The sequence below is a fragment of the Diaphorina citri genome, unplaced genomic scaffold (assembly GCF_000475195.1).
Source record: "Diaphorina citri unplaced genomic scaffold, Diaci psyllid genome assembly version 1.1 scaffold1, whole genome shotgun sequence".
In the NCBI taxonomy this organism is placed as follows: Eukaryota; Metazoa; Arthropoda; class Insecta; order Hemiptera; family Psyllidae; genus Diaphorina; species Diaphorina citri.
The window spans coordinates 692,111-719,725 of record NW_007377440.1 but is presented as its reverse complement, the minus strand read 5'-3'; the positions used below and the strand labels follow the sequence as shown (position 1 = coordinate 719,725).

Genomic DNA, 27,615 nt, shown 5'->3' with positions numbered 1-27,615 from the left:
TGGTAATTCCATCAATCCATCTTTGTCGAGGTCTTCCGAGTCTTCGGGGTCTTCCAAGTCTTTGTTTATTCCTTATTCTGGCTCGGGGACTTTTTTAAACAGGGGATAGACCAGCTTAAGTCTAGCAAAAACCTATTCAAGTAGTGATACCAGGATCTAGTGTTAAGGAATCTAGACTTACAGGTAGCTCAGAGTTATTTCTTATCACTTTTAACTGGTTATTATTATTACTATTAAGATTTACTTACTTATTGCTGGGTTCTGATAGGTCCCGAAGGCCCAAGACCTCCATGAACCAGTCTTCTCCAGAGTTCTCGATTCTGGGCGAATTCTATCCAGTTCTCTTCGGTTCCTCTTGGCTTTCTGATGTCAAACCATTTGGTAATTCCATCAATTCATCTTTTTCGAGGTCTTCCAAGTCTTTGTTTATTCCCGTATCCTTTTATTTGAGCATTTGAATACAATGATGGTACATACCTAGTAGCCTTCTGTGGGTAAATTGAAATGTATTCCTGATACCGGGCTCAACATTGAAACCTTGTTGGTTACTCGTCAAATTGGTCATTTGGAGGATCGTAAAACATTGTAATACATCTATGATTTATAAATTTATAAGTATATCCTTCATCCTTCGTCCACACGTCTATTCAGTAAAATTTTCCGAGGCTCCTGCCGAATTGAATTTAAAATGACAATGTCCAGCAATAAATTCATTGCATAATAATGGGATTAACAGCGCCGTAACAGACAGACATACATGTACATGTTTCTGTGTATGCAATATGCAACAATTTAGTCGAATTTCGCGTTATTTTCATGGTACCTACGTATATAACTTCTCGCTGTTTCTTATTTTCAAAAAATGTTATATCTTCTTCTACGTTTCCATTGAAGATTAAAAGGGTTCTCTAATTTTATTTATTAAGATTCTGTCTCGGGGACTTTTTTAAACAGGGGATATACCAGCTAATAAGTCTAGCAAAATTCTGTTTCTCACTCGTGTAGTTTTCAAATGGTCTGCTTAATTTAGTAATGTAAATGTAAATGTTTTATTTGCAATATATTACAAAGATTACAAAGGAAATAGGTATATAAACTTGAATTATGAATGGTTACAATAGGCAAAAGTAAAATAACAAACTTATACATTAATAGATGGTTCGCATAAATAGGTCCTTTAATGGGATGTTTATTGTTCTCAATATAATTAGATATATCTACCTATAATATGCTCTATTAAGTTTAGAATAGAGATTATAAATTTAATATATAGTGACGTAAAATTGAATAGGAATATTGCATGATTGGCATATTCATTAATGAAATGTTCATTGACAGCTTTCATTAGGCCACGTGGCATAAATAATGCCATTGTATTGGCACTTGAGTCTGCCATATTTGTGTTAGCATTTTATTAAATAAAATAGAATTTTATTAAATTAAATGTAATAAAATAGTAACTGCCCCTGTGTACTATCACTTGAGCCAGAGATAAAGATCCCTATCTATCTATGTATGTATCTGTTGACTACACAACTCGTGTGGGTACTTGGGAAAACCAGTTGGTAGGTACTTAAAATAATGAATTACCTACCTATGTAAATTTAGTTTAGTTTATTATTCGATGATACATTTATAGAAAACATCAATGGCTTTTGGCACAGCTTTACCCTACTAGTTCACGAGGCTGAGAGCACCTCGAAGGACATGTTTTCCCAGACGGTCACTCGTCTGGATACCTACCACACACACCGTCGCTTAGCTCTAGTGATCAATTTTATTCAAATTAAATATACCACACCTTATTGTAGAAGAAGAAGAAGAAGAAGAGAGACTTGCTCGGCCGTGCAACGATGACGTTGCTTGACTACAACAGTCCGGCTTTCAGAATCTGATGTTGGGAGGACGTTTATCTTGTGCTGCAGCTTAGTGTAGAGAGGACTAAATTTCGGACTTAGTGTAGAGAGGACTAAAGCAAGGACTAAATTTCGGCACACCCTGACAGAAAGAAGATCAAAATCGGACAATCCTCTTTAGACCCGAAACGCCTAGGAATTAAAATGGGTACCTACTCTCCGGATCTTATCCCACTAGAAATCTGTTCAGAGCTCAATCCCATAGGCAGGACAATGGCAGTCATAACAATGACTATAAATCTAACAAGCCACTCCAGGAATATTAATGTAAAAACCGATGACAGGAAAATGAATTATTTGTTATTAAATTAAACAAAACGGAGAGGGGAGAAAGGGAGAGAGAGAGAGAGAGAGAGAGAGAGAGAGAGAGAGAGAGAGAGAGGAAGAGACAGAAAAATGGTTATAGAAAGGGGGTAAATAAAGAGCTGGAAAGAAGGAGGAACAGAGGAAGGATGGAGAGAGATAAAGAGAAAAGGAGAGGAAATAGGGAGAAAATAGGGGGGGAGAAAGAGAAATGGATGATGTCATCTACATAATGTATGAGGGTGTAATGTCGCGTCAAGTCAAAGTCGCCAGAGAGACATTCATAATGTCAAAGGGACATTCAGAACGTTAGAGGAACATTCGTGTGCATAAAAGATTTGGTTCCCTCGAATCCCTCGATTGGGCATTATTTATTTTCGAAAATGGATGGAAATTCATGGAAAACGTCCAAAAATAGACCAACATTCAGTCAACGAGACAATATACTGTAGACTTGGCCCGAGCTTCATAAAAAAAATTCCCACTTTGCAAAATTATGTACCTATACATTTAAGGCGTAAAAGTTGTATTTTACAGAATTTTTTTAGATTTTAACAAATCAACAGGCAGAGCCCATGTATAGAAGAAAAGCCCATGTATAGAAGAAAACCTTTGAAAACATTACAAAAACAATAGAATACTCGCAGTTGTTGTGACGTCAAAATTTTGCCATCTGTGAAATACAAAATTCTGAAGTTGTCTGGGTCCCATACACCCATGTATAGCTAGGATATGTCCGCCCCTCTGCCACACACGTTAAGACCGTCAGACCAAAGTTCAAGAGGTTATTACGAGATTTAAGAAAAAGGAGGAGAAGAACGAGGAGGAGGAAGAGGAGATAAGTAGAAGAAGAGAGAAGAAGAAGAACAAGAAAATTTAGAAAAAAAAGGATAAGGAAAAAACAGAGAAGAAAAAGCAAAAAATCTGGAGGAAGAAGAGAAAGAAGAAAAAATGGGTGTTTCACCGGCTTCCTTTGAAATGAATCAGATACTATATCGGACTAATTGGACTTTTCAGTATTCCCCTAATCCCTTTCGTACTTTCAACTCTCCCTTTTATTCCCGTTGTTTCAAAATTGTTCGAACATCCTGTATCAGAACAAACGAAAAATCCGAACAGCTAGGAAATACGGAAATATTGGAACGAATTTGTTGAATGAGAATTTCTAGGAAGACAGATTCAATCCTACCTTATAGTTCCTTGGTTCTTACAAAAAAGTGGTATATTTGACACATCCACCAACATGGAATTTAATATAGTATTGAGTATTGCTTTTCTTTAGTCTTTGAACTCAAAATTTTTTGTACCTCGGTAGGTATAGGTACCTAATTACCTATTGACATGTATTTTAGCACCCATTTATATTTATACTGTTCCAATCTAAATAAAGCACTACCTATACCTATACGTATATGTATCTACTTACCTAAGTCGGTATTAGTTTATGATTTAGCTTTTAAAAAAGTAGGTAGGTAGCTAAAAGTGTAAAGAGTTAAAATCACTTTACAGTAATAAATTACTAATTAACCACAGACCTTGCAAGAAAAACACACACTGGCGTCAGAAAAGCCCTGAGATTTAACCTACATATATGCCCAAGGATTTGCAAACCCATTAGCTATTGTACCCCAGTATCTTGGGGGCGTTTAACCTTTGTCATTCAAATTTCAGAATGTCATTTTAATTTAGATTTTTTCAATTCCAAAAGGTTAATTATTTATTAAGTACAAGTACATGATTTATTTATTTTTTTTTATTATTTTTTTTTTTAATTTGAGCTTTAATTATAAAACCACAAGTTGTAAGGCTACATATGTAAGTTTGTACCCCTTTATTCTGCTCCTCCATACCGTCCTATCTAACGCCTCCTCCCTTCTACGCCCCTTCTCTCTCAAGTCTTCTTCACTCTTATCTCTCCTGGATGCTTGAAAGTTCTGAAAACAAAATAGGAGAGGGTCGCTTCGGTTGAATCCCAGCCGAAGTATGAAATCGTATCCTTTTATTTGAGCATTTGAATACAATGATGGTACATACCTAGTAGCCTTCTGTGGGTATCGATAAAAAAAAAGTAAGTATTCATCTCTCCGATAATTCTCATAATTGGAAACTTGGAAAGACCTTGCCTGCAGGGTTTAGAAGAGTAGTAAGGTAGGTATAGATCAAGAGGTATTTGCCCTCTATGTAAGACACTGCCGGAGGGCAAAGTTCCATCTTGTATAGTATAACTTCTCACATGTTTATTCTTTACTGTACTTTATATGACTTGTATGTTTGGGTTGATTGGCTGAACCACTCACGTGATGCAGTCACGTTACCTAGACAGAAGTTGGTGATTAAAATATGTATACAGGATGGACCTCGCTCCGCTGCCGCTCGCTCCATTTTGCCCCCAGGTCTGTGGTTGGGTGGAAGAACTCGTTCAGGAGCAGAGAACCTTCACAACCTTCTCAATTTAAACTCTTAGGTTAGACCACAAGCGTCCAATGTAGCAGTTGTTTCATCGCTACGAAATAAAAACGGCGGTGAAACACTCATCTTTAAAAAAAAAAAAAATACCTATACCTAATTAGGTAGATAGCAATTAAATATGTAGATATTTCACCTACCTATCTAAAAGGTGATGAAAAATGGAAGAAAGAGGACCTCCCTAAGTTCTAAGTTGAGACTTTCAAACAAGATTTGAGAGTTTATCAGCAAACAAAATTAGATGTGTTTCGTGCTTCAGAATTTGAGAGGTATGAAATTTCCCTTCACAGAAGCAATAAGAGGGATATTTCACCTACCTATCTAAAAGGTGATGAAAAATGGAAGAAAGAGGACCTCCCTAAGTTCTAAGTTGAGACTTTCAAACAAGATTCGAGAGTTTATCAGCAAACAAAATTAGATGTGTTTCGTGCTTCAGAATTTGAGAGGTATGAAATTTCCCTTCAAAAACAATAAGAGAGAGAAGTTTTCCAATTAACCATCTTTGTTCTCTTCGACTGATCAAACATTGTTGTACCTTATCAAACACTGTTGTACCGTGCAAACAATTTGTTGCACCTTTGTTTGTACAATAGCGCAAGAGAGAGAGAGAGAGAGAGTACCTTATCAAACACTGTTGTACCGTGCAAACAATTTGTTGCACCTTTGTTTGTACAATAGCGCAAGAGAGAGAGAGAGAGAGAGAGGGAGAAAGAGTTTCTAATTTGATTTTCGAATTTCTAATTTTATTTTCCAAGTTTCTAATTTTGTTTCTCCTATCGTGATAGGAAAGGTGCCACTTGAGAGTTTTTCTACGTCAGAACGGCGAAAATAAGCAAGGTGTAGCCGTCTTCAGTCCTTCAAGGATATTTTGATAGATGTTTTACGTCACTGTATAACTGCTAGGGTATTTACGAACGTTTATTTCACCTTAGGCGATAAGCTATCCGCCTCCTGACATTACCGTCAGGTTTTTCAGTTTGTTACCCTAGCTATAACTCTGAAACGGTCCGGTTTTGATGAAGCTTGGTCTTCTCCGGTCTGGACTGGAGGAACCTTATACATGTCCATAACATAAAATAAGTTTCACGATTGGGCCAATGAGGGCTCCTTATTCCCCCCTTTCTAAAACTGTCGATAACTGGGTAGAAAACAGTCAGGAGAAACGAGATTTCTTCAGAACTGAACAGGATTTTCTTTCCATCTCATAAACCAAGACGCGTGCTCGATCTCCAAGTAAAAGTAAACATAACTTTGAAATCTTTCAATGGATTTGAATTTCACACCGCGGATAATGGCTTTCATTAATGCGATTGTAAGGAGTGATAATGAGACTTATAGAGTACCACAGGACGACTGGTATCAACATCATAACGAACTGTAAATACCTCACCAGAAAACGTGATACCCAATGCCTTAACAGGACTGTGCCAAAGACCCAATAGCACCCAAAATCTACACGAGAGAAAATTTACCATATGGGTTGAAAATTTTTACCGATTTCTTGAACATTGGACTAACCACTAACCGTTCTAGAGTAATCTCGTTATAAATATGTAATGTGGATTCTACATTCTACCTTACAGAAATGGAAAAAATCTGCCTTACAAAATAGAATAAAATTATGAACACAAACATATTTACAAAAGAGATCATATTTTATGACAGATAAAAACCTTTATTATTGGTACATTGCAGTTGTAAATAACTCCGAAACAAAAGAGAGAAAAAAAATCAGTTTCTTGGTTAATATTTAAATTACAAAGGTAAACACAGGAGAAGGGATATGACTTGAGAATAGTGTATCATTTTTGCAATGAGTCATGAACTCATGACCTACTAGTTTTATTGTGTAAACATGTGTGTAAAATAATGAATCTGTAAAATACAACATTAACAAATGATTAGTCAATATTCAAATCTTCTGAATGATTTATTCTTTGTTTGAATTATTAAGCATCATTGCATGAGTTATCGAAATACTGATCAATTAGGTCAATTATCTTCGCTGTTGTTTCCACTGGTCGCTATTTTACAAACAACTCGATTGTCCTCAGAGAGGTTTATTGAATTTGAGTCCAAGCTGACTAGAGGGCCAAACATCTTCAATACATTTTCAGAGCAATAGGCGTAGCTTAGAGCAATCGCTGGTGACAGTAGCAATAAGCTACCTAGTCTGGAACACTTCTAACGTAGCTCAGATTAGCAGCTAATATCGTGATGGGCGTAGCTTAGAGCAGTGCTTCTCAAAGTTTTTGCCACGGCGGCACACTTTTCAAGACTTCTGCCCTAAGCAATGACAAGAATGGGGTGCAATAGTCCTACATACTGGACTCCTCTCACAGGAATTTCGTCAGAAAATACCCCCTGTTCAATGAAATGTAACCCTAAGCCACTGGCTTAGAGCAATCGCTGGCGACATTCACTGCTACCACAATAACAGTAGACAACCTTGTCGGGAACACTCCCAATATCATACGCATAATCCCAGGTGAGCTCTGAGCCCGCTTCTATAAACTTGAGAGCAAAGAATGAGACCCAAGGGAAGCGAGGGTCATGCGTGTCCACGAATACGTTTTGTACAAACACATTGGGTGTGCAGGAGTGCTGGAAACAGACAACGGCCAGAGTAAATCGGATTGTTTTTCTAAGTAAATGTAAATGCAGTTTCTTCGTGTTATTATGTCACAACGTTGGTACTCACTGCAGCATTGTAGGATTTTCCGAATATCTCAACAATCCTAAAATCCAATGTTTACCTACCATGCTAGCAGTTTCTTCGTGTTATTATGTCACAACGTTGGTACTCACTGCAGCATTGTAGGATTTTCCGAATATCTCAACAATCCTAAAATCCAGTGTTTACCTACCATGCTAGCACCGGTAGCTATGCGCATTTATATGTCATAGCTACTCATTTTCCTCATGAGGCTGAGTGGGCCCCGCAACAGCCAGTCACGGAATCAATCATTTGGATGATACAAATTTCTTTACCTCGCCGGGAATCGAACCCGGGTCTCCCGCGTGCAAGGCGAGCGCAGTGACCACTACGCCATGGGAACTGACTTGTTTTTCTAAGTAGATAGAGATTTTGAAGCTCTATGATTGTCTCACATTGGAACTGTAGACGCGTGACTTTTATTTGCGCGTAGTCGCCTGCAAAACCAAACCTAAAGGAATTTTAATTGTGTTGAGCATTAAATGCTTGTCACAAATGTCCTTCCTCGCTTGATAAACTACGCTAAATTCAATGACTTGACTTGGACTCGAACCACCAACCTCCAGATCCAGAGTCCACCGTGCTAACCACTACACCACTGAGGTTGCTGCAAAACCTATGAAAGTGATATAGTTTATAGAACGTCTCTATCATTTCTATAGGTTGTTTTTGAAGCCGACTACGCGCAAATAAAAGTCGCACGTCTACGCTTCTAATGTGAGATAAGCCTTAAACGAACTCACGAATGCTTGTTTGAATTCAAGTAGTTTCTAAGTAATAATGTACCCGAAATACATTAAAGTAGCAACCTATGGTAGTTACAAACAAGTAATGTACCCGAAGTCATGTACTTTCTATGGTACTTACAAACAAGCCATGTTCAGTTCCAACTACTTACATACAAGTAGCGTCCTATGGTACTTACAAACAAGTAATTTACCCGAACTACTTACATTCAAGTAGCGTCCTATCTCACTTACAAACAAGCAATGTACCCGATTTACTTACATTCAAGTATCCTATCTCACTTACAAACAAGTAATGTACACGAACTACTTACATTCAAGTAGCAACCTATGGTACTAACAAACAAGTAATGGACCCAAACTACTTACATTCAAGTAGCGTCCTATATTTCCACTCGTTCTGGCGTCCATAATGTACACATTTTCGTCCTCTCCGAAATACTCTCGTAAGGATCTCAGTCGTTTGGTTTTCTTCTTCTGATTGGCTTGCAGAGTCATTAGGAGACTAGACGTCTTTCGTTTTCCCTCCTTCTTGTCAGCTTTTTGTTTTCGTTTCCTCTTTCTCAGTCGAGAACGGATATGATCAGAGTCCGCGTTACTGCTGTTCTCCGTCTCATCGTCTGAGTTGAGAATCGCTTGTAGATCTGGAAAGGTTCAAATTGCTTATTATTTTACTCTTCCCTCCTTCTTGTCAGCTTTTTGTTTTCGTTTCCTCTTTCTCAGTCGAGAACGGATATGATCAGAGTCCGCGTTACTGCTGTTCTCTGTCTCATCGTCTGAGTTGAGAATCGCTTGTAGATCTGGAAAGGTTCAAATTGCTTATTATTTTACTAGTTCACTTATTTATTTTGAGGGTCATAATGTTATACAATTGCTAAGGATGCCAACCTCAGTGGTGCAGTGGTTAACGCGTTGTACTTTGGATCTTTGGGGAACGATATTTGTAACAAGCTTTTAAGTATGCTTAACACAATTAAAAATCCCTTTCCTTTATCTCACTGGTAAAGAGATCTTTGGGGAACGATATTTGTAACAAGCTTTTAAGTATGCTTAACACAATTAAAAATCCCTTTCCTTTATCTCACTGGTAAAGAGAAGGGCGTGAGTTCAATCCCAGCCGAGGTATGGAATTTTATTCTCAATATAATTTGAGAATTTGACCACAATAATAGTAGTAGCCTACAGCTGGAGTAAAGGGACTTTTCAGTCATATGCGAGCAGTATAAATAAGCACTATTATTATTACCTTTGTCTTGGGAATTGTCTTCGTTACCCAGCCGAGGTATGGAATTTTATCCTCAATATAATTTGAGAATTTGACCACAATAATAATAGTAGCCTACTGCTGGAGTAAAGGGACCTTTCAGTCATATGCGAGCAGTATAAATAAGCACTATTATTCTTACCTTTGTCTTGGGAATTGTCTTCGTTGGAATTAGAATTGGGACTTTCCTCGTCGCTGTTCTCGTTCTCAGCCTCATCGTCTTCCACCATATCTTCTTCTGGTACATCACTCTCATATGCCTCCTTGTATCGCTCTACAGTCTCAATAAAGTCCAACTCGGCTAGGTATTCGTCCCCGTAATTTTTACCTTCCTGGAAAGAAACAATCAATAACAATTTATTGATGAGCTGCCCAAAGTCTGGGTTGCCAGATGACATACCATACTGCTCAAACAGAATTGTTACATTAACAATAGATGCTTACTTAGATATTTTAACATCGGTCATGTAGAAAGAAGACGATCATGTAGAAAGAAGAGATCAAGAATATGTTGGACTTGAGATATTATAGAAGTTAGATATAAGAGAGACAGGGGAAAATGAGATAGATATGTATATCAGGGTTTATTCATGACTTTTCTAGAAAATTTTCGTGAATTTTCCAGAACATTGGGGGGCGGATGTACTTGAAAAACAGTAAGATTACAACTTTATTTGAATAAAATGTGCCTTATTTAATTAGGACAAAGTTCGCCCCGGGCGGGAATCGAACCTGCGTCCTTGCGCTTACAAGGCAAGCTAAATAATACCAACCATCAACACTATTCCATACCTCATTAGCATCACTATCGGTAAGCAAGTGTCCAGCGTAAATACAAATGAACGTCCCCTGTGGTATATCATTGAGACAGCGCAGTCCCCAGCCTTTCATTTCAGTCTTGAACAGTTGCAACTTCTGCAGCATAGGGAACTGTACGACTCGGTTGTGGCAGGTATGCTTACACTTGCACAGGTCGTTGCACTCGAATATACCCGACACTACGTGCTCTGGAAGTCGCCGGTTCTGATAGCCCACGAAATCCTGGAATGAAAAGAATTTAATAGGTTCCAGAAGAAAGGAATTTAATTTGTGTTCAGCATGCTAGGAAAGAAAATATAATGTTTCATTCCAAAAGCATTCCATTTGTGTTCAGTATACTTAAATGCTCTTCACAAATATCTGTCTCTACCTTATCGTAATGAACTCGAACCACCATCCCCCAGATTTGAAATCCACTACAGCACTGAGGTTGGCTATTGCAACAACATTTTAGGTTGGGTAACTGTTGGCCTCACGTTATATATTACCGTTGGCCAACAGTTCCCCATGCTTACACTTGCACAGGTCATTGCACTCGAATATACCCGACACTACGTGCTCTGGAAGTCGCCGGTTCTGATAGCCCACGAAATCCTAGAATGAAAAGAATTTAATAGGTTCCAGAAGAAAGGAATTTCATTTGTGTTCAGCATGCTAGGAAAGAAAATATAATGTTTCATTCCAAAAGCATTCATTTTTGTGTTCAGTATACTTAAATGCTCTTCACAGATATCTGTCTCTACCTTATCGTAATGAACTCGAACCACCATCCCCCAGATTTGAAATCCCTTACACCACTGAGGTTGGCTACTCCAACAACATTTTAGGTTGGGTAACTGTTGGCCTCACGTCATATATTACCGTTGGCCAACAGTTCCCCGACAATGTAACTATTTCCCAATAATGGGCCACTACTATTTGTCAACTATCAATGTTGTTAGGGTAACTACATAACTATCTTTTCCGGTCAGCGAACTCACCTTGGGTTCAGAAACGTTCCACAAGTCTCGACTGCCCTTGATAGTGAGCTGCCAACACGCACAGTTATTCCGATCCCTACAGTCATCCGTACAGTCACAGCATACCAGGAATTCCTTGTTCGTATTGATAGTCACTCCTTCCTTGGGTCTTCTCCGAGGGTTCACAGATCATTAGAATATCCTCGTGACAAGAATAAGAAGTGTAGCCATCATCGAAGAAGATAAGGTACCTGAAAAGAAAGAGGTAGATAGTTTTAGAGTAATAGAATAGGCGGAAAGGAAGGTAAATATTAAGCGAGGTCATTGCCTTAGGCATTATCTACCACCTAATACTTAGTGTTCTTCAAATAGACAAATTCTAACATGTAGCTCCATTATTTAAGTAGTTAAATTCAGAGTTAAGAGGCAGAGAATGTCTCAGGCTTCAACATTGTTTCCTTTCTGTGCCACCGTAGGTATTTGTTCTTCAGACTATTCCTAAATTCACAAACCTTTATACTATTCCTAAATTCCCACTGGTTACAGGAGGAGAGTCAGCGAACTCACCTTGGGTTCAGAAACGTTCCACAAGTCTCGACTGCCCTTGATAGTGAGCTGCCAACACGCACAGTTATTCCGATCTCTACAGTCATCCGTACAGTCACAGCATACCAAGAATTCCTTGTTCGTATTGATAGTCACTCCTTCCTTGGGCTTACGTTCTGTCATGTAGTCTACTGTTTTGGGGACGTCTGTATCAATGTAGTTTACACAGGAGATTGGTACGTTCTCACGACCGTTTGACATGTCCTGGAATAGAATAAAATTATATCCTTGTTTATCCTGCCAGAATGAGACTGAAAAGTCCCTTTACTCATGCAGTCTAAACAACGGTATATCTTTCACCGCTGGCTTGGCCTGGACAGAATGGTGCAGAGAGCATATTATGGCACAGAGGAGCATCGAGCAGATAGAGAGAAGCGACGAATTCAAACCACACAGACCTGAGAGGAAAAAGTTCTATGCTCTTTGCTCTCCGCTCCACTTTTTTTTCAAAGAGGTTTGACAGAGGGAACTGTAACTGCTAAGGTTTAACACCACACCCAGCCTGTGAGTTAATCCGCTCCACTTTAGCCTTAGAAATTAGAAAAGCAGTACTTATGAGTACTATTCTGCCGCTGGCTTAGAAAAGCTTTAATTACTGTAGGGACTATTCTTCACCCACCTTGATGGTAATATTAGCATTCTCAATGACAAATTCTCGCAGACAATCCACGAAGTGATCGTACTCAAACATATCTATGGTCCACTTGGCTTTAGTAATGAATAGATATAGAACCAGCTGATCACTGGTACGTAAGGTTCGTCCACATGGAGCTGTATACATGATACGAAGTGATCGTACTCAAACATATCTATGGTCCACTTGGCTTTAGTAATGAATAGATATAGAACCAGCTGATCACTGGTACGTAAGGTACGTCCACATGGAGCTGTATACATGATGCACTTCTTGTTGTTCTGAAACGTCATCAGCTTCCTGGAAATAGGAGGGGTTTGAAGAAAGAAAAGGAATTAGTGCTATGCTAACGGTTCTGAAGTAAAATTAACTAATGAAAAGGGGAAAAGAGAAAAAAAAATAATCAAACCCTAAAAACATCGGCCTTTGAATATATTTAGTATTTGAAAAAGAAAGTCCTTGAAAGTAGTAAGCACAAAACACAAAACCAAGTCCGATTTCAAGAAAGGGTTTATTTATATTTTGGACGTTCGTCCGTCATAATCAAATTATTGCTCAAAGCAAGTTCTCACTTCATGCAATATTTCCTATCTGTTATATTACTTCTTTTGCAAAATGTAAAGTGCAGAGTTCTTTAGTCCGTCCTTCCTTTATTATTACAATAGTGTTGGAAGGAAGAAATTTTTGAATTCCCGCCTTATGTTTACTGATAAAATTCCCACCTATTATATTTCTTTGTACTCGTTGTGTTTACATATGTATGGAGAAAATAAAATAAAGTTTTTTTTTCATTCCGTTTCTGATTCTGAAGAAGTCTAGAAGTTGTGCCTTTTAATTTTACTCTGCTAAGTAGAACGTTTAAAACAACAGGTTATGGAGCCCAGATTCATTTCCTTGTGTTTATAATGTGTAGTTGTGTAGTTCATCTGTGTTTCTAAGGAGTAGGCCAGCTTGACGATTTTGAATGAACCTCTGTCGTATAGTACAAAGGAGTGTACTATGGCTTCATTTGACAATCTAGAGAAGAGTCTGAAACTGACAGATGACAACTATTTTGCGTGGCATATCAAAGCCAAGGCACTTCTAGATCAGAAGGAATGTTTGGAGGCAGTGGATCCAGGGTTTGGAGGAGAAGAAGCTTTTGGAGAGTTTAATTCTGCAGAGAAGAAGAAGAATTCAAAAGCACTATCCCTGATCCTACTAACTGTAAGTGACAAGTTTATTGATTACATAGGAGAGTGTAAAACTGCTGAGAAAGCTTGGAAAACCCTACAGAATTTGAATCAAGAGTTTAGTCTATTGCAACAGATAGAATTCTTAGAAGATCTTTCCACTTTGAAGAAGGCAAGCAATGTTTCTATGACTGATTATATATCCAAAGTCTTGGACCTCAACAGGAAAATAGGAAAGTGTGGCATTGTACTTGGAGAGCATACCTTGTGCCTATACCTTCTGAGAGGTTTACCAAAGGAGTCGTTTGAAATATTCATTCGGACAATGGAGTACAAAGATAATCTAGTTTTGGACAGTGTGATATCAAAGCTGTTGGTGGAGGAAAAACGGCAACAAAGACAATTGAATATAAGTGAAGAAGAGAGCAAGGCTCTTGCAGCTCGTAGATATGATGCAGCTCATAGATATGATGGTAACACTAAGAAAGTTCAAGTTCATGTAAGTAATAAACCAAATTCAAGTAGATTCTACAAATGTTATACCTGTGGAAAATTTGGTCATATTGCAAAGGAGTGCCCAGAACTAAAGGAGTCCAATTCTGGTGTTAAAAATGTGAAATATAATTCCAGTAGTAGAACTGCCAAGTCTGTGTCAAGCAGCATCGTAGAAACTGATACAGTTGAGAAAGCTAAGGCTTATTGTTCAGTTGGAAAGAAGGGAGTGTTAAAAAGGAAGGAGTGGTTTCTCGATTCATGTTGTACTGACCATATGACCCCAAGTATCAGTGATTTTACTTTTCTAGACTCTAGTGTATCAGGAGTTATTAGAATGGGCAATGGAGATCTAGCTGAGATATCTGGCAGAGGATCAGTTCTAATTAAGACTCCAGTGGAAGATGGAGGTTTGTCTGTTACTTTACATGAAGCATTATATGTACCAGAACTAGAGTGCGGTCTTATTTCAGTGTCAAAGTTGACCGACAAAGGATTAGATGTTGTATTTACAGATAACAAGGGAGTGGTGTTGGATCATGATGAATTGATATTCAAAGCCAAGAAGAAAGACAGGGTGTATGTAGTAAATACCCTAGAAACTGAATGTCATACTATGAAGAAATCTAATTTCACACCAACAAATGGAGTAGCTTGCAAAGCAATATCTGATTTGAAAACATGGCATGAAAGATTTGGTCATGTACACCAAGAAGCTCTTGTGAAATTACCAGTTTTGCAGTTGAAATCTGAAGAAAAAATTGATGTTTGTGAAGTTTGTGTTCAGGGGAAGTTTAGCAAATTCAGCTTTCCAAAAAGTAGTTCTGAGAATGCTAGTGCACCTCTGAAAATTATTCACAGTGATTTAATGGGCAAGTTCACCCCAGCTTCTATTGGAGGTTCACAATACATTATGACCCTGATAGATGATTATTCTAGATATATCACAGTAAGATGTTTGAAGTCAAAAAGTGAAGCTTTTGAAGAATTTGTAAAATTTCAGAAATTGGTTGAAAACCAACATGATCTGAAAATTATGGCATTGCAATCAGATAATGGTACAGAATACACAAGATCTGATTTCAAATTACATTTGGATTCTCACGGTATCATTCATCGGAAGACAGTTCCTGGCTGCCCACAACAAAATGGCATAGCTGAAAGAAGTAATAGAACACTGATGGAAATGGTGAGGTGTATGATGGTACAATCAGGTGTACCAAAGATTTTTTGGGCAGAGGCTGTCATGACAGCAGCCTATATCAGAAATCCAAGATCTGATTTCAAATTACATTTGGATTCTCACGGTATCATTCATCGGAAGACAGTTCCTGGCTGCCCACAACAAAATGGCATAGCCGAAAGAAGTAATAGAACACTGATGGAAATGGTGAGATGTATGATGGTACAATCAGGTGTACCAAAGATTTTTTGGGCAGAGGCTGTCATGACAGCAGCCTATATCAGAAATTGGTGCCCATCGTCTGCTATTGATAATCAAATTCCATATGAGTTGTGGACAAACAAAAGTCTGACAAAGGAAGATGTAAACAGAATCAAGGTGTATGGTTGTAGAGCTTATGCTAAGAAGATGAGTGGTGGTAAGCTTGATTCTAAAGCAGAAAAATGTGTGATGATTGGCTATGAAGAAAGTACAAAGGATGGTTACCGGCTGTGGAGTGAAGAACGTCAGTGTGTCATCATTAGAAGAGATGTGGTATTTGATGAATCTGTTTTTCCATTTAAACAGAAAAACTTGAGTGAAGAGAAAGTACAAAGGATGGTTACCGGCTGTGGAGTGAAGAACGTCAGTGTGTCATCATTAGAAGAGATGTGGTATTTGATGAATCTGTTTTCCCATTTAAACAGAAAAACTTGAGTGAAGATTTATCAATCAATCAAGGAGACTGTATACCAGACAGCATTGTGCAACATGTGTTATGTGAAGACAATGAGGTGATTCCTGATGAGTTAGATGTTCAACCAGTGGAAATTAATCAAGGAGTACCAGAGGTCAGTGAAATAAATGAAGTCCAAAATATTCCAGTACCAGATGTTCATTTGCGACGATCAGAGAGGGAGAAGAAAAGCAAAGTATGTGGTTGTTGTGCCTTAACTCAAGCCAATACTGTAGAACCACAAAGTCCTCATGAAGCTGCCAATTCAGATGAGTGGAGGAAGGCAATGGACATTGAAATTGGTAATATGACAGATAATGATGTATGGGATGTAGTAGAAAGACCAAAAGATCAACATGTAGTAGGTTCCAAATGGGTTTATAAAATAAAATATGATGAATATGGGAACATTGAAAGATGTAAAGCTAGACTTGTAGCTCAAGGTTTTAAAAAATCAATGGGTTTTGATTGGGAAAGTACATTTAGCCCTGTAATGAGAAGGAGAACAGTTAGAATTCTCATTGCTATTAGTGTAGAAAATGGTTGGGTTATTGATCACATAGATGTGACTTGTGCTTATCTTAATAGTCCCATTAGTACAGAAACCTACATGGAACAACCAGAGTTATATGAGGAAAAGGGGAAGAATAGAGATGGTTATGTTTGTAAACTAAAAAAGAGTATCTATGGTTTACCTAATGCCAGTAAAGACTGGAATTCTTGTGCTACTGATGTATTACAAAAGTTAGGTTTTAAACAATGTATTAGTGATCCCTGTGTATTTGTAAAACCTGATATTATTATTGGATTGTATGTAGATGATATTCTTGTAGTAGGAGTTAGAGAAATTGTCACACAATTCAAATGTGAATTAGGTCAGCACCTAAATATAAGAGATTTAGGAGTAGCTAAAAATTTGCTGTCCTTTCAGGTAGAACAAACTGATGGTAAGGTTACACTATCTCAAAGTAATTATATTAATAAGACCTTGACTGAATTTTGTATGCAAGATTGTAAGGCATGTACTTCTCCTTTGCCTATGGGAAAAACTTTGGAAATGACTAACAATGATGTAAAAGTAGACAGTACAATGTACAGAAGTGCAGTAGGTAGTGTTTTGTATGTGGCAAACAATACTAGACCTGACCTAGCTTATGCAGTGCACAAACTAAGTCAGAAAAATCAGAATCCCACTGAAGCAGACTGGAGAAATGTAAAACATCTCCTTAGATATTTGAAAGGTACTTCTGATTTGAAACTTGTATACCAAAAGACTGGTAAACCAGTAGAGGTATATTGTGATGCAGACTGGGGAGGTTCAGGTTGTGCTGAAGAGCGCAAATCAGTGAGTGGTGTTTTATTTTCTCTTGCTGGGGCTGCGATTATTTGGCAAAGTAAGAAACAGAGTTGTATTGCTAGATCAACTGTAGCTGCTGAGTACATGTCTATGGCAGAAGCAGCATTAGAACTCAAGTGGTTAAGAAATTTGTTTTCTGAAATGTATCAAGATAAGTTTATTCCTAAACCTACTGTCATATGGGCTGATAACATGGGGGCAATTACTCTTAGTAAACATGATTTACTTACAGAGAGAACTAAACATTTAGATTTATTATATCATATTTGTAAAGAACAAGTAAAGGAGGGTTTTGTATTGTACAAATATGTACCATCATCTGAAAATATTGCAGACATTTTGACAAAAAGTTTGCCTGGTCCCAAGACAAAAGAAATTGTACGCTGGCTAGGACTTGAATAAATATTGTTCATTTGTGTACCCTTTTATTACTAATTCATTTATTGTATGCACCTATTCAAGTGTAATTTTTTGTTTCTTGTCTAATGAATAATAGGTACTTCATAGAAGTTATTTTTGTTGATTTTTTTGTGAGGTTTTTTTTTTATATATAAAGAAAAAAAAATAATAACAAGTTGTTTGTACCTAGTTACATTAAGTGCTCATTTTAAGATGTACCTATTTTTGAAGATACTGTGTAATAATAAGAAAAGGGAATCAATGTTGGTTTTAGTTCCAAATAAGTTCAACATGGTTTGGTTTTATTAAGCAAATACAATTTAAGTAAGCAATAGCATACAGGATGTTTCATAATTGTAATTTTAGTTAATAGATTTGGTCAGTGTTGAATTTTTATACCTATGAAGAAGTCTAAAAAAAAAAAAAAAAAAAAAAATTTTTATCGGTGGGGGTTTGAATGTGAAAATTTCAAGTAGCCTATGTCACCCGGAGTACTTTTCTTAACAACCACAAAAAATTTCATCGAAATCGGTCGAGCCGTTTTCTCGTGAAAAGAGGACAAGAACGGGTCTATTAGGCCATTTTCTTCACTTTTTGACCCGCCGCCATTTTGAATCAGGATGGAATGTGAAAATTTCAAGTAGCCTATGTCACCCGGAGTACTTTTCTTAACAACCACAAAAAATTTCATCAAAATCGGTTGAGCCGTTTTCTCGTGAAAAGAGGACAAAAACGGGGCTATTAGGCCATTTTCTGCGCGTTTTTGAACCGCCGCCATTTTGAATCAGGATGGAATTTGAAAATTTCAAGTAGCCTATGTCACCCGGAGTTCTTTTCTTAACAACCACAAAAAATTTCATCAAAATCGGTTGAGCCGTTTTCTCGTGAAAAGAGGACAAAAACGGGTGTATTAGGCTATTTTCTTCACGTTTTTGAACCGCCGCCATTTTGAATCAGGATGGAATGTGAAAATTTCAAGTAGTCTATGTCACCCGGAGTACTTTTCTTAACAACCACAAAAAATTTCTTCAAAATCGGTCGAGCCGTTTTCTCGTGAAAAGAGGACAACCAAAGGTCTTTTTAGCGTAACAGACAGACATACACACATACAGACAGACAGACAGACAGACAGACAGAAATTTTTCTAATGTGATTTTTGGAATCGTGGATGCATAAGGAGTAAGAATAACTAAAAATTTCACGATTCTAAGCAATGTACAGACAAATCTACAATTTTATTTATATAGATTTGAAAAAGAAAGTCCTTGAAAGTAGTAGGCACAAAACCAAGTCCGATTTCAAGAAAGGGTTTATTTATATTTTGGACGTTCGTCCGTCATTATCAAATTATTGCTCAAAGCAAGTTCTCACTTCATGCAATATTTCCGATCTGTTATATTACTTCTTTTGCAAAATGTAAAGTGCAGAGTTCTTTTTGGAATAACATAGGTACTCCCTGTTCTTGATATATTAACTTACCTTCTAAATCCAGTGTACAGGGGAATGGCTAGCAGGTTGACTTTCTTAATGAGAGTATCAAAGTTCCATCGGATCCAATTGACACAGGTCTTGTTACAAGTATGAGGCACAAACTTCTTGCACTGCACAATATCCACGCCTTCAACTTTCTTGTACTGAGGAAGCAAAATACATTCTAATTTTACTCATGGTTCGATGAACAGTATAACTCACTCAGAATAATCTCCGATAACTCTCAAAGGTTAAGTACTTTGCAGAGCCTGCAAAAAGGTACTATTATTTAGGATATTTTATATTAGAAGTGTTCTAGGTTCTAGCGCATAGGGTCGATAATGTACGGTTTGCCCTCTAATCCGGGCAATATTTTGAATAAATCAACTTTCTTGTACTGAGGAAGCAAAATACATTCTAATTTTACTCATGGTTCGATGAACAGTATAACTCACTCAGAATAATCTCCGATAGCTCTCAAAGGGTTAAGTTAAACTTGGTCCAAACTTTGCAGAGCCTGCAGAAAGTACTATTATTTAGGATATTTTATATTAGAAGTGTTCTAGGTTCTAGCGCAAAGGGTCGATAATGTACGGTTTGCCGGGCAATATGCCGGGCTAATCCGGGCAATATTTTGAATAAATTTCGAAAGAATTCACGTTTCTAGGAACTTTCTTCAAACTTTGCAGAGAGGTACTGTTTAGGATGTAGATCGAAAATGCCCCTGGGCCGAAGTTCAGGAAATGTGCGGTTGGGGCCCTGTTCAGGGGAAAAGAATTCTTTGCCAGAATTCTTTCGTCGTTACATTAGTTCCGAGTAGGTAGGTATTTAAAATATTTGTGGTACACAAACTCGATTTTAACTACAACACTCACCATGTATTTACCAGGCACTCTGACAGGAACTTTCTTCAAACTTTGCAGAGAGGTACTGTTTAGGATGTAGATCGAAAATGCCCCTGGGCCGAAGTTCAGGAAATGTGCGGTTCGGGCCCTGTTCAGGGGAAAAGATTCTTTGCCAGAATTCTTTCGTCGTTACAATAGTTCCGAGTAGGTATTTAAAATATTTGTGGTACACAAACTCGATTTTAACTACAACACTCACCATGTATTTACCAGGCACTCTGACTGGTGTCCACACAACTTTCTTGTCTGCAGTAGTCTCGAAATAAACCTGGGGTCGATTCTTGCCTGACAAACTCTTACGGGCTGTTTGAACTGAAATCAAGATAACATGATAAATAGATGAACAGAATTATCAATATGTTTTCTTAGTCTGAATTAACTAAGTGAGTTTTCTGTACATAAAGCACTCTGACTGGTGTCCACACAACTTTCTTGTCTGCAGTAGTCTCGAAATAAACCTGGGGTCGATTCTTGCCTGACAAACTCTTACGAGCTGTTTGAACTGAAATCAAGATAACATGATAAATAGATGAACAGAATTATCAATATGTTTTCTTAGTCTGAATAAACTAAGTGAGTTTTCTGTACATAAACACTTACAGAGATTTGAATAAGAGAGATATAGAAAACAGAGAGTAAAAAAAAGTACATGTGACAAAGATAAGAAATGTGATACTTGATAAAAATTGAGAAGATAACTTACCTTTGGGCCTTGACAGATGGACCTGCAAAGACAGAAGAGAATTTATCGTTAGCAATTCATTTATCTTGCCCTCATTTACAAACGTATGACTGTTAATCATAAAGAACTCTGACACACAATGAAAATGTTTTTAGAACATCATACTAAGGATAAGAATAGGACAGGGGAAAGCCAGTCGTTTTGAAAATGAACCTTTTTTGTGTAGGATAAAGTCTGCCCCCAGTGGGAATTGAACCCGCGACCTAGCGCTTACGAAGCAGGCACACAACTCTCCAAAATAACTCTATAAGCTGACGAACAGCTTAATAGGCGTGCAATAGTCCTACATACTGGGCTCCGCACACAGGAATTTCGCCAGAAAAGACCCCCATTTCAATGTAATAAATAATAAAACAGCTTTATTAAAGAAGTATTCACTCACCATATAATTCGCATTACCAGTTCCTCCTTCACTGGCGGCACTCGCGGTTTTAGAGCGCCGCGAATTCTCCATCATATTCCGTCGGGCCGCGTTTACCTTACTCTCATAGAGAGGCCGAAGTCTATCTGAGCCACGGAATACCCAGTCACACTCATGCGGTGATCCAAACTGCATGCGAGCTAGAGAACAGTCCACTTCTAGAACCTTGGCGTTTACCCATTTGTCTGTGGAGAAATTATATTATAAAATTGGTAACGTGCTTCCTTGCCATGCAGAAGGTCCCATATTCGAATCCCACCATCAGAAAAATTTGCAATCGCCTTTCGCTTGAAAATATTTCAAAGGGATTACTTTCTGATGGTCTAGTGTTGACCTAGCACCCAAATGGAAAGTATTGTGTGTCTTATCGCCCATCTGATGAGGGACATGCTACGGGATGGGAATGCTACGACACAGACCACAAGCGTCTAATGTATCAGTTGTTTCATTGCTATAAAAACAGAGGTGAACCACCCTGTTTCTCTTTCAGAGTTTTGATAGAGAGAACTGTAACAATATAACGGAGTTCTCATCATTCCGAAATCGAAGAGAATTAAGAAAACAAAAAAATAAAATCTCACCTTCATCCCCTGAGTCTGAGGAAGAGACATCGATTTCTTCATCTGAATCAATGCAAACTATTTCTTTCCTCACAGGATAATCTACTTTCATGAAACTTTCTCCGTTTTTGAATTTGTCCATCAAGTCCTGAAAATAATAAGAGACATTTAATAATTAATACTGCGATAGATAGGTAATTATGAAGAAACATGATAGATACATAATAATTTGTAAGATCAATACCCTACAAATTAGCAGAGGCAAAGTCAAGTACCTAGGTAACTTACAGAAAAATGTTTCTCCACTTCTTCATGACACTGAACACAGTCTCTCAACACGAGAGGAACATCATCCTGAGTCTTCTCCGAGGGTTCACAGATCATTAGAATATCCTCGTGACAAGAATAAGAAGTGTAGCCATCATCGAAGAAGATAAGGTACCTGAAAGGAAGAGATAGATAGTTTTAGAGTAATAGAATAGGCGGAAAGGAAGGTAAATATTAAGCAGAGGGTTCACAGATCATTAGAATATCCTCGTGACAAGAATAAGAAGTGTAGCCATCATCGAAGAAGATAAGGTACCTGAAAGGAAGAGGTAGATAGTTTTAGAGTAATAGAATAGACGGAAAGGAAGCTAAATATTAAGCGAGGTCAATGCCTTAGGCATTATCTACCACCTAATACTTAGTGTTCTTCAAATAGACAAATTCTAACATGTAGCTCCATTATTTAAGTGGTTAAATTCAGAGTTAAGAGGCAGAGAATGTCTCAGGCTTCAACTTTGTTTCCTTTCTGTGCCACCGTAGGTATTTATTCTTCAGACTATTCCTAAATTCACAAACCTTTATACAATTCCTAAATTCCCACTGGTTACAGGAGGAGAAGTTTCAATAGCACAATCCCATTTTATCAATTATTTGAATACTGCAAAGTTTTCGACCGCGCTGGGTCTCAAACTCAGGCTTGCTTACCGCCACTTGTTGGTTTCCTTGGGTATTTCAGCCACCGTGCCCGAGTAGTAATCCGTGGATGCAAACTTGGCAATAACCCTCATTCCCACTCTGTACAGATACTCGTTTGGTGCTGTGTACGCCAAAGCATTGCCAGCAACTACTTTGACCTTTTTCTCCGGTAGTATTTTCACCTTGTAACGCTTGACGGATTTCTGTAAAAGAAAATGATAGAATCATAAAAAAAAGAATTACCTAGACAACACCACCAATGAAACAACTGCTACAACTCCTAGTTATTACAGTTCCCTCTATCAAACCTCTTAAATTCTCGGAACGGTTGGGTTCCTCCTATCCTTTCTTCCTTCTCTCTTCGGTTTCGGGACGATAATTCCTCAACAGTTACAGTTACCTCTATCAAATCTCTTAAAGAGAAAAAGAGTGGTTCACCTCCATTTTTATTTCGTAGTAATGAAACAACTGCTATTAGACTCATGTGGTCCGTGGCATAGCATGCCCATCCCGTAGTATTTCCCTCGTCAGATGAGCGATAAGAGACACAAAACTTCACATTTGTAATATCCCTACGGTGGGCATTGAAAATGGGACCATATAAATCGCAAGAAAGCGGATTATCACTGAGCTAATCATGCAATCTTAAACCTTAACTAGCACGTTTAATATGGACTAACGTGAAACAAGCTATAACTTACAACATTCTCATCAAAAGTGTTGATAATCTCCTCCACGATACATTTACCCCAGGAAGACATGTTATTCTTCTTCATAGTCCACAGGACACTGTCCCTAATGATAGGAGGTTTGTGTGGAGTAACGCCCTGAGGTGCTAGACGGGGTAGATTGAGAGGACGAGAAGAGGTGGATCTTCTCTCTTCCACTATCATCTGAAACAAAACGAGAATATACCTAATAATAATAGACTCTTGAGTGGAAGGTAACCACTAGGCGAGGTTAACGCCAGGGGCGTTCTCTACTACCTAACCCTTAGAGCTTTATTGTTATGGTCAAAATTCTCATATAAGTGAGGATAAAATTCCATTCCTCGGCTGAGATCGAACCCAAGACCTCCTATTTATCAGGCGAGCGTCTTGACCACTACGTCACCGAGGCAGGTTGGCAACAAGGTGAAGTTAAACCCACAATTCTGTAGCCTACATAGTCAATGAGTCAGATTCTTGCCAGCCTAGTTAGCGCTAGGCGACGGGTTCGATTCTCGCCCAGGGCAGATTTTAATCTGAATCGATAATATTCGTAAGTGGAAAGGCTGGTTTTCCTGCCCTCGTTCTCTCTTCAATTTCGGGACGATAAGACCTCAGCAGTTACAGTTCCCTCTATCAAACCTCTTAAAAACAACAACGACTTACATCATCAGCAATGCTTCTAGTGGTGGGTGTCAAAGTAGTATTGTTGATACTCAACAGACGACGTTGTAACAGGCTCTGGTGTTGTTTCATTTGTTGATCACGATATTCTTCATGATGGTCATTTGGTGACTCAGGTGTATTCACTGTGGGTGACGCTGAAATAATCACAAGTTCATGCTTTGAATGGAAATGACAACTCAACCTCCTTGGACAATAAGGCAAGGCCTAGTACCCACAAGAATAAGATTTGACTCCTCACAGTATCATTTTTAGCCCGTCCTACCTTTATTATTACGATAGTAATAAAAAAAGGTATAAGGGACGTGCTATTGTATTCGCTTCGGTGTCGTCTGTGTGTCTGTCTGTCTGTTCCTATAGAAGGACTTATCCAAACCTGGTCGACCTATAAATCAAATTAAAGGTCTTTTTACCAGGAACACGAAAGAGGTGGTGCAAATTTTGCCCAGAAAACCATAAAGCCAAAAAACTGCTTTTCGGGGGATTTTTTTTTTTTTTTTTTTTTTTTCACATTTTCTCACACAAATGAGCTCTTGAAATTTCTCGCGACGACCTATGAACTCGAAGCGAGAAAGTTTAAGATAACACTTCAGTCTTAATTTAAGACCGGTTTTAGCATCACCTATGTTAAGCTACGCCGACGAAGGCCAATAAATGGATGGGTGACTTAAATATTATATTGGGAATAAAGGGAGAAGGGGCTCTAGACTTGATTTTAAATCATGTAATGAAAGTAAAATCAAAAAAATCAAATCAAGAATAATAATAAGTAAACTGAATATTAAACAAATTCGCTAGGTACATAGGTACTGATTTTCTCTAATCACGATCGAATAAACTACAGACAAAAAAATTCCCGGAGGGACGGGCCCAGCTTGTTCCCTCTGATTTTGGTATCAGATTGTACTAAGCTTTGGAAGGACAGTTACTTAGTAGTTATTTGAGTGTGACACAATATGTATAGTTAATGATATTATGGGATAGGTTACAAAAGAAATGATTACAAAAGGAAAATTAATATTCATTTCAGAATGAAGATTTTCTTGAGATTAAAGAATTGCTGATCAAATATTTACCTGGTTTTGCTGCTTGTTTGTTGATTAGTTCTTCATCATTAAGATCAAGAGGGGGTAAATGCTGAAACACAAAATTGTATAGGGCATAATAAGATTATACTATTCTCTATTTTTTTTTTTTTTTTTTTTTTCCGATCTTGATACACAACTGATAAGATAAGGGCACATTTTGACCCTAACTCTGCTGGCTCTACAAAAAATGAATCATCTCTTGAAATATTTTAAGTTGTTCTACCTAGAAGGGGAAGTTGTAAAGAGCTAGGTTGAAAATTGGAAGGTAGGAAATTAAATTACTTACTTTATATTCACTCCTGAACTCATTATAGAACTCTCTGTTTATTCGATCCAAATCCACTTGGTAGCTGTTGAGAGTGGATCGTTGCTCTTGAAGTTCTTTTTCAAAGGCTTCTGCATCCTTGGTTAAGTCAGCAATTAATTGTTGAGCCTGACTATTTACGAGATTTTTTGGGAGCATTGATACAACCATATTGTTCAATTCATTATTGATCAAATCCATTGTTTCTTCATCAAATTGGTCACCTGAAAATTGAATCAGACATTGTTACTATTCACTGTAAGTAATCATTAGTAATCCTTTGCTCCTTTGAAAATTGCTCAAACAGGAAAAAAAACCCCTGTCACTAAAAACTTTTAATTAAGAAAACAAAAAAATAAAATCTCACCTTCATCCCCTGAGTCTGAGGAAGAGACATCGATTTCTTCATCTGAATCAATGCAAACTATTTCTTTCCTCACAGGATAATCTACTTTCATGAAACTTTCTCCGTTTTTGAATTTGTCCATCAAGTCCTGAAAATAATAAGAGACATTTAATAATTAATACTGTGATAGATAGGTAATTATGAAGAAACATGATAGATACATAATAATTAGCAGAGGCAAAGTCAAGTAGGTAACTTACAGAAAAATGTTTCTCCACTTCTTCATGACACTGAACACAAACATGATCATTCTTTTTACTTTTCTTGATGTCATAGTAAGTGAACACATCAGAATCAGCCTGAATTAATTTGGCACCAGATTTGCAAGAAACATTTAGACAGACACTTTTCTTTTCTTTTGGGGCATTTTCAATTTTGTCATCGGCAGCAGGCTTCCCAGTCAGTTCAACTATTTCCATTGTGTTATTTGTTTTAGTCAAGATAATGCCGATAAGTATTAATTCTCACTACTTAAATGCAGACAATCCACTCTGAAAAAAATATAATATCCAAAAACAAGATGAATTAATCAGGAATAGTATCTGAAGACTTTTAAAAAGAGGAATATCTACATTTGACAAAAGTGATGATTGAACTCAAGTAACTACTATATTTTTCTTTCTCTGGTGGAGTGGGTATCACAGTGCCTGCCTTGTAAGAGCTAGGTCACAGGTTTGACTCCCACCCTTGTCAAACTTTATCCCTAATACATTCTAGCAGCTGGCTTTTCTTCAACATGTCCTCTCTTTCATGTTGAACCATAACAATGTTACAGTTCCCTCTATCAAACCTCTTAAATTAAAAAGAAAGAAAGGGCAATACAATCTATGTACATTTCCACTAAAATTTTCAATACCCTGTCAGTTTAATTGTAACCTTTTTTTTTCTGGGTAATTATGCAGAAGTCACGTCTGTGGAAAAGAAAAGCTCCGTTTTGTAATTGACCTAACCCTATATTAACACTAACCGGGTATCACACTAGCCTTGCATGCTAGAGGTTCCTGGTTCAATTTCCGGTGGGGTTGAAGTTCTTTTGGGGTAATTATGCAGAAGTTACGTCCGTGGAAAAGAAAAGCTCCTTTTTGTATTTGACCTAACCCCATAATAACACTAATCACTGCTCTAATTGTGAAAACTCCTTCTAGCATTTAACCTAACCCTATAATAACACTGGTCACTGCTTGTTTGTGCCAGTTCCTTTGGTAGCAATATTCCACGGACGTGACTTCTGCACAAGTACCTTTTTGAGCTCTGTTCTTGAAGTTCAAGGTACATCTAGCCTCGTGAGGACTATTGAGTTATTGAGTACCTACTTTAATTGAGCAGTGACCAGTGTAAAAAGAATGATGATACGAGTAGATGACAATGCTGTGATACCCACTAAAGTTGTGAAGAAGCTCTTTACTTTACCACAAAGAATTCATTATTTGATTTGATTTATATTGTGCCTTCCTTACCTTCGTCACTAGTTGGTTTCTGCAGTTTTTGAGGGTGAAAAAGAGATTTTAAAAGAAATATCCATGAAAAAAGGATCCTGATTTGAGAGAGTTTTACGCTTACACAATACACAAGTTTAGCAGTGGTAAGTTTGTTGTGGTAAAAAAAAAGATGGCCGACT

At 37.6% G+C, this 27,615-nt stretch overlaps 1 protein-coding gene and 1 long non-coding RNA gene across 2 annotated transcripts; both read right to left on the bottom strand.

Annotated features, from left to right (window-relative positions):
* Nucleotides 1-6,285: 6,285 nt before the first annotated feature.
* On the bottom strand, nucleotides 6,286-27,600 carry LOC103505795 (histone-lysine N-methyltransferase SETDB1-like). Its single transcript, XM_026823980.1, is given in 22 exon segments — nucleotides 6,286-7,289; nucleotides 8,517-8,947; nucleotides 9,554-9,743; nucleotides 10,204-10,452; nucleotides 11,211-11,351; nucleotides 11,757-11,999; nucleotides 12,415-12,493; nucleotides 12,610-12,729; nucleotides 19,227-19,381; nucleotides 20,322-20,434; nucleotides 20,826-20,847; nucleotides 21,247-21,470; nucleotides 21,867-21,993; nucleotides 22,134-22,287; nucleotides 22,818-23,011; nucleotides 23,510-23,701; nucleotides 24,182-24,336; nucleotides 25,276-25,336; nucleotides 25,574-25,815; nucleotides 25,959-26,085; nucleotides 26,198-26,488; nucleotides 27,455-27,600. Coding segments are annotated over 21 exon segments (3,645 nt in total). The 5' UTR covers nucleotides 26,417-26,488; nucleotides 27,455-27,600; the 3' UTR covers nucleotides 6,286-7,082.
* On the bottom strand, nucleotides 21,863-22,173 carry LOC113466101. Its single transcript, XR_003390617.1, has 2 exons — nucleotides 22,134-22,173; nucleotides 21,863-21,993 (listed from the first exon to the last, which is right to left on the bottom strand). It is a non-coding gene; the product is annotated as an uncharacterized LOC113466101 (long non-coding RNA).
* Nucleotides 27,601-27,615: the final 15 nt, after the last annotated feature.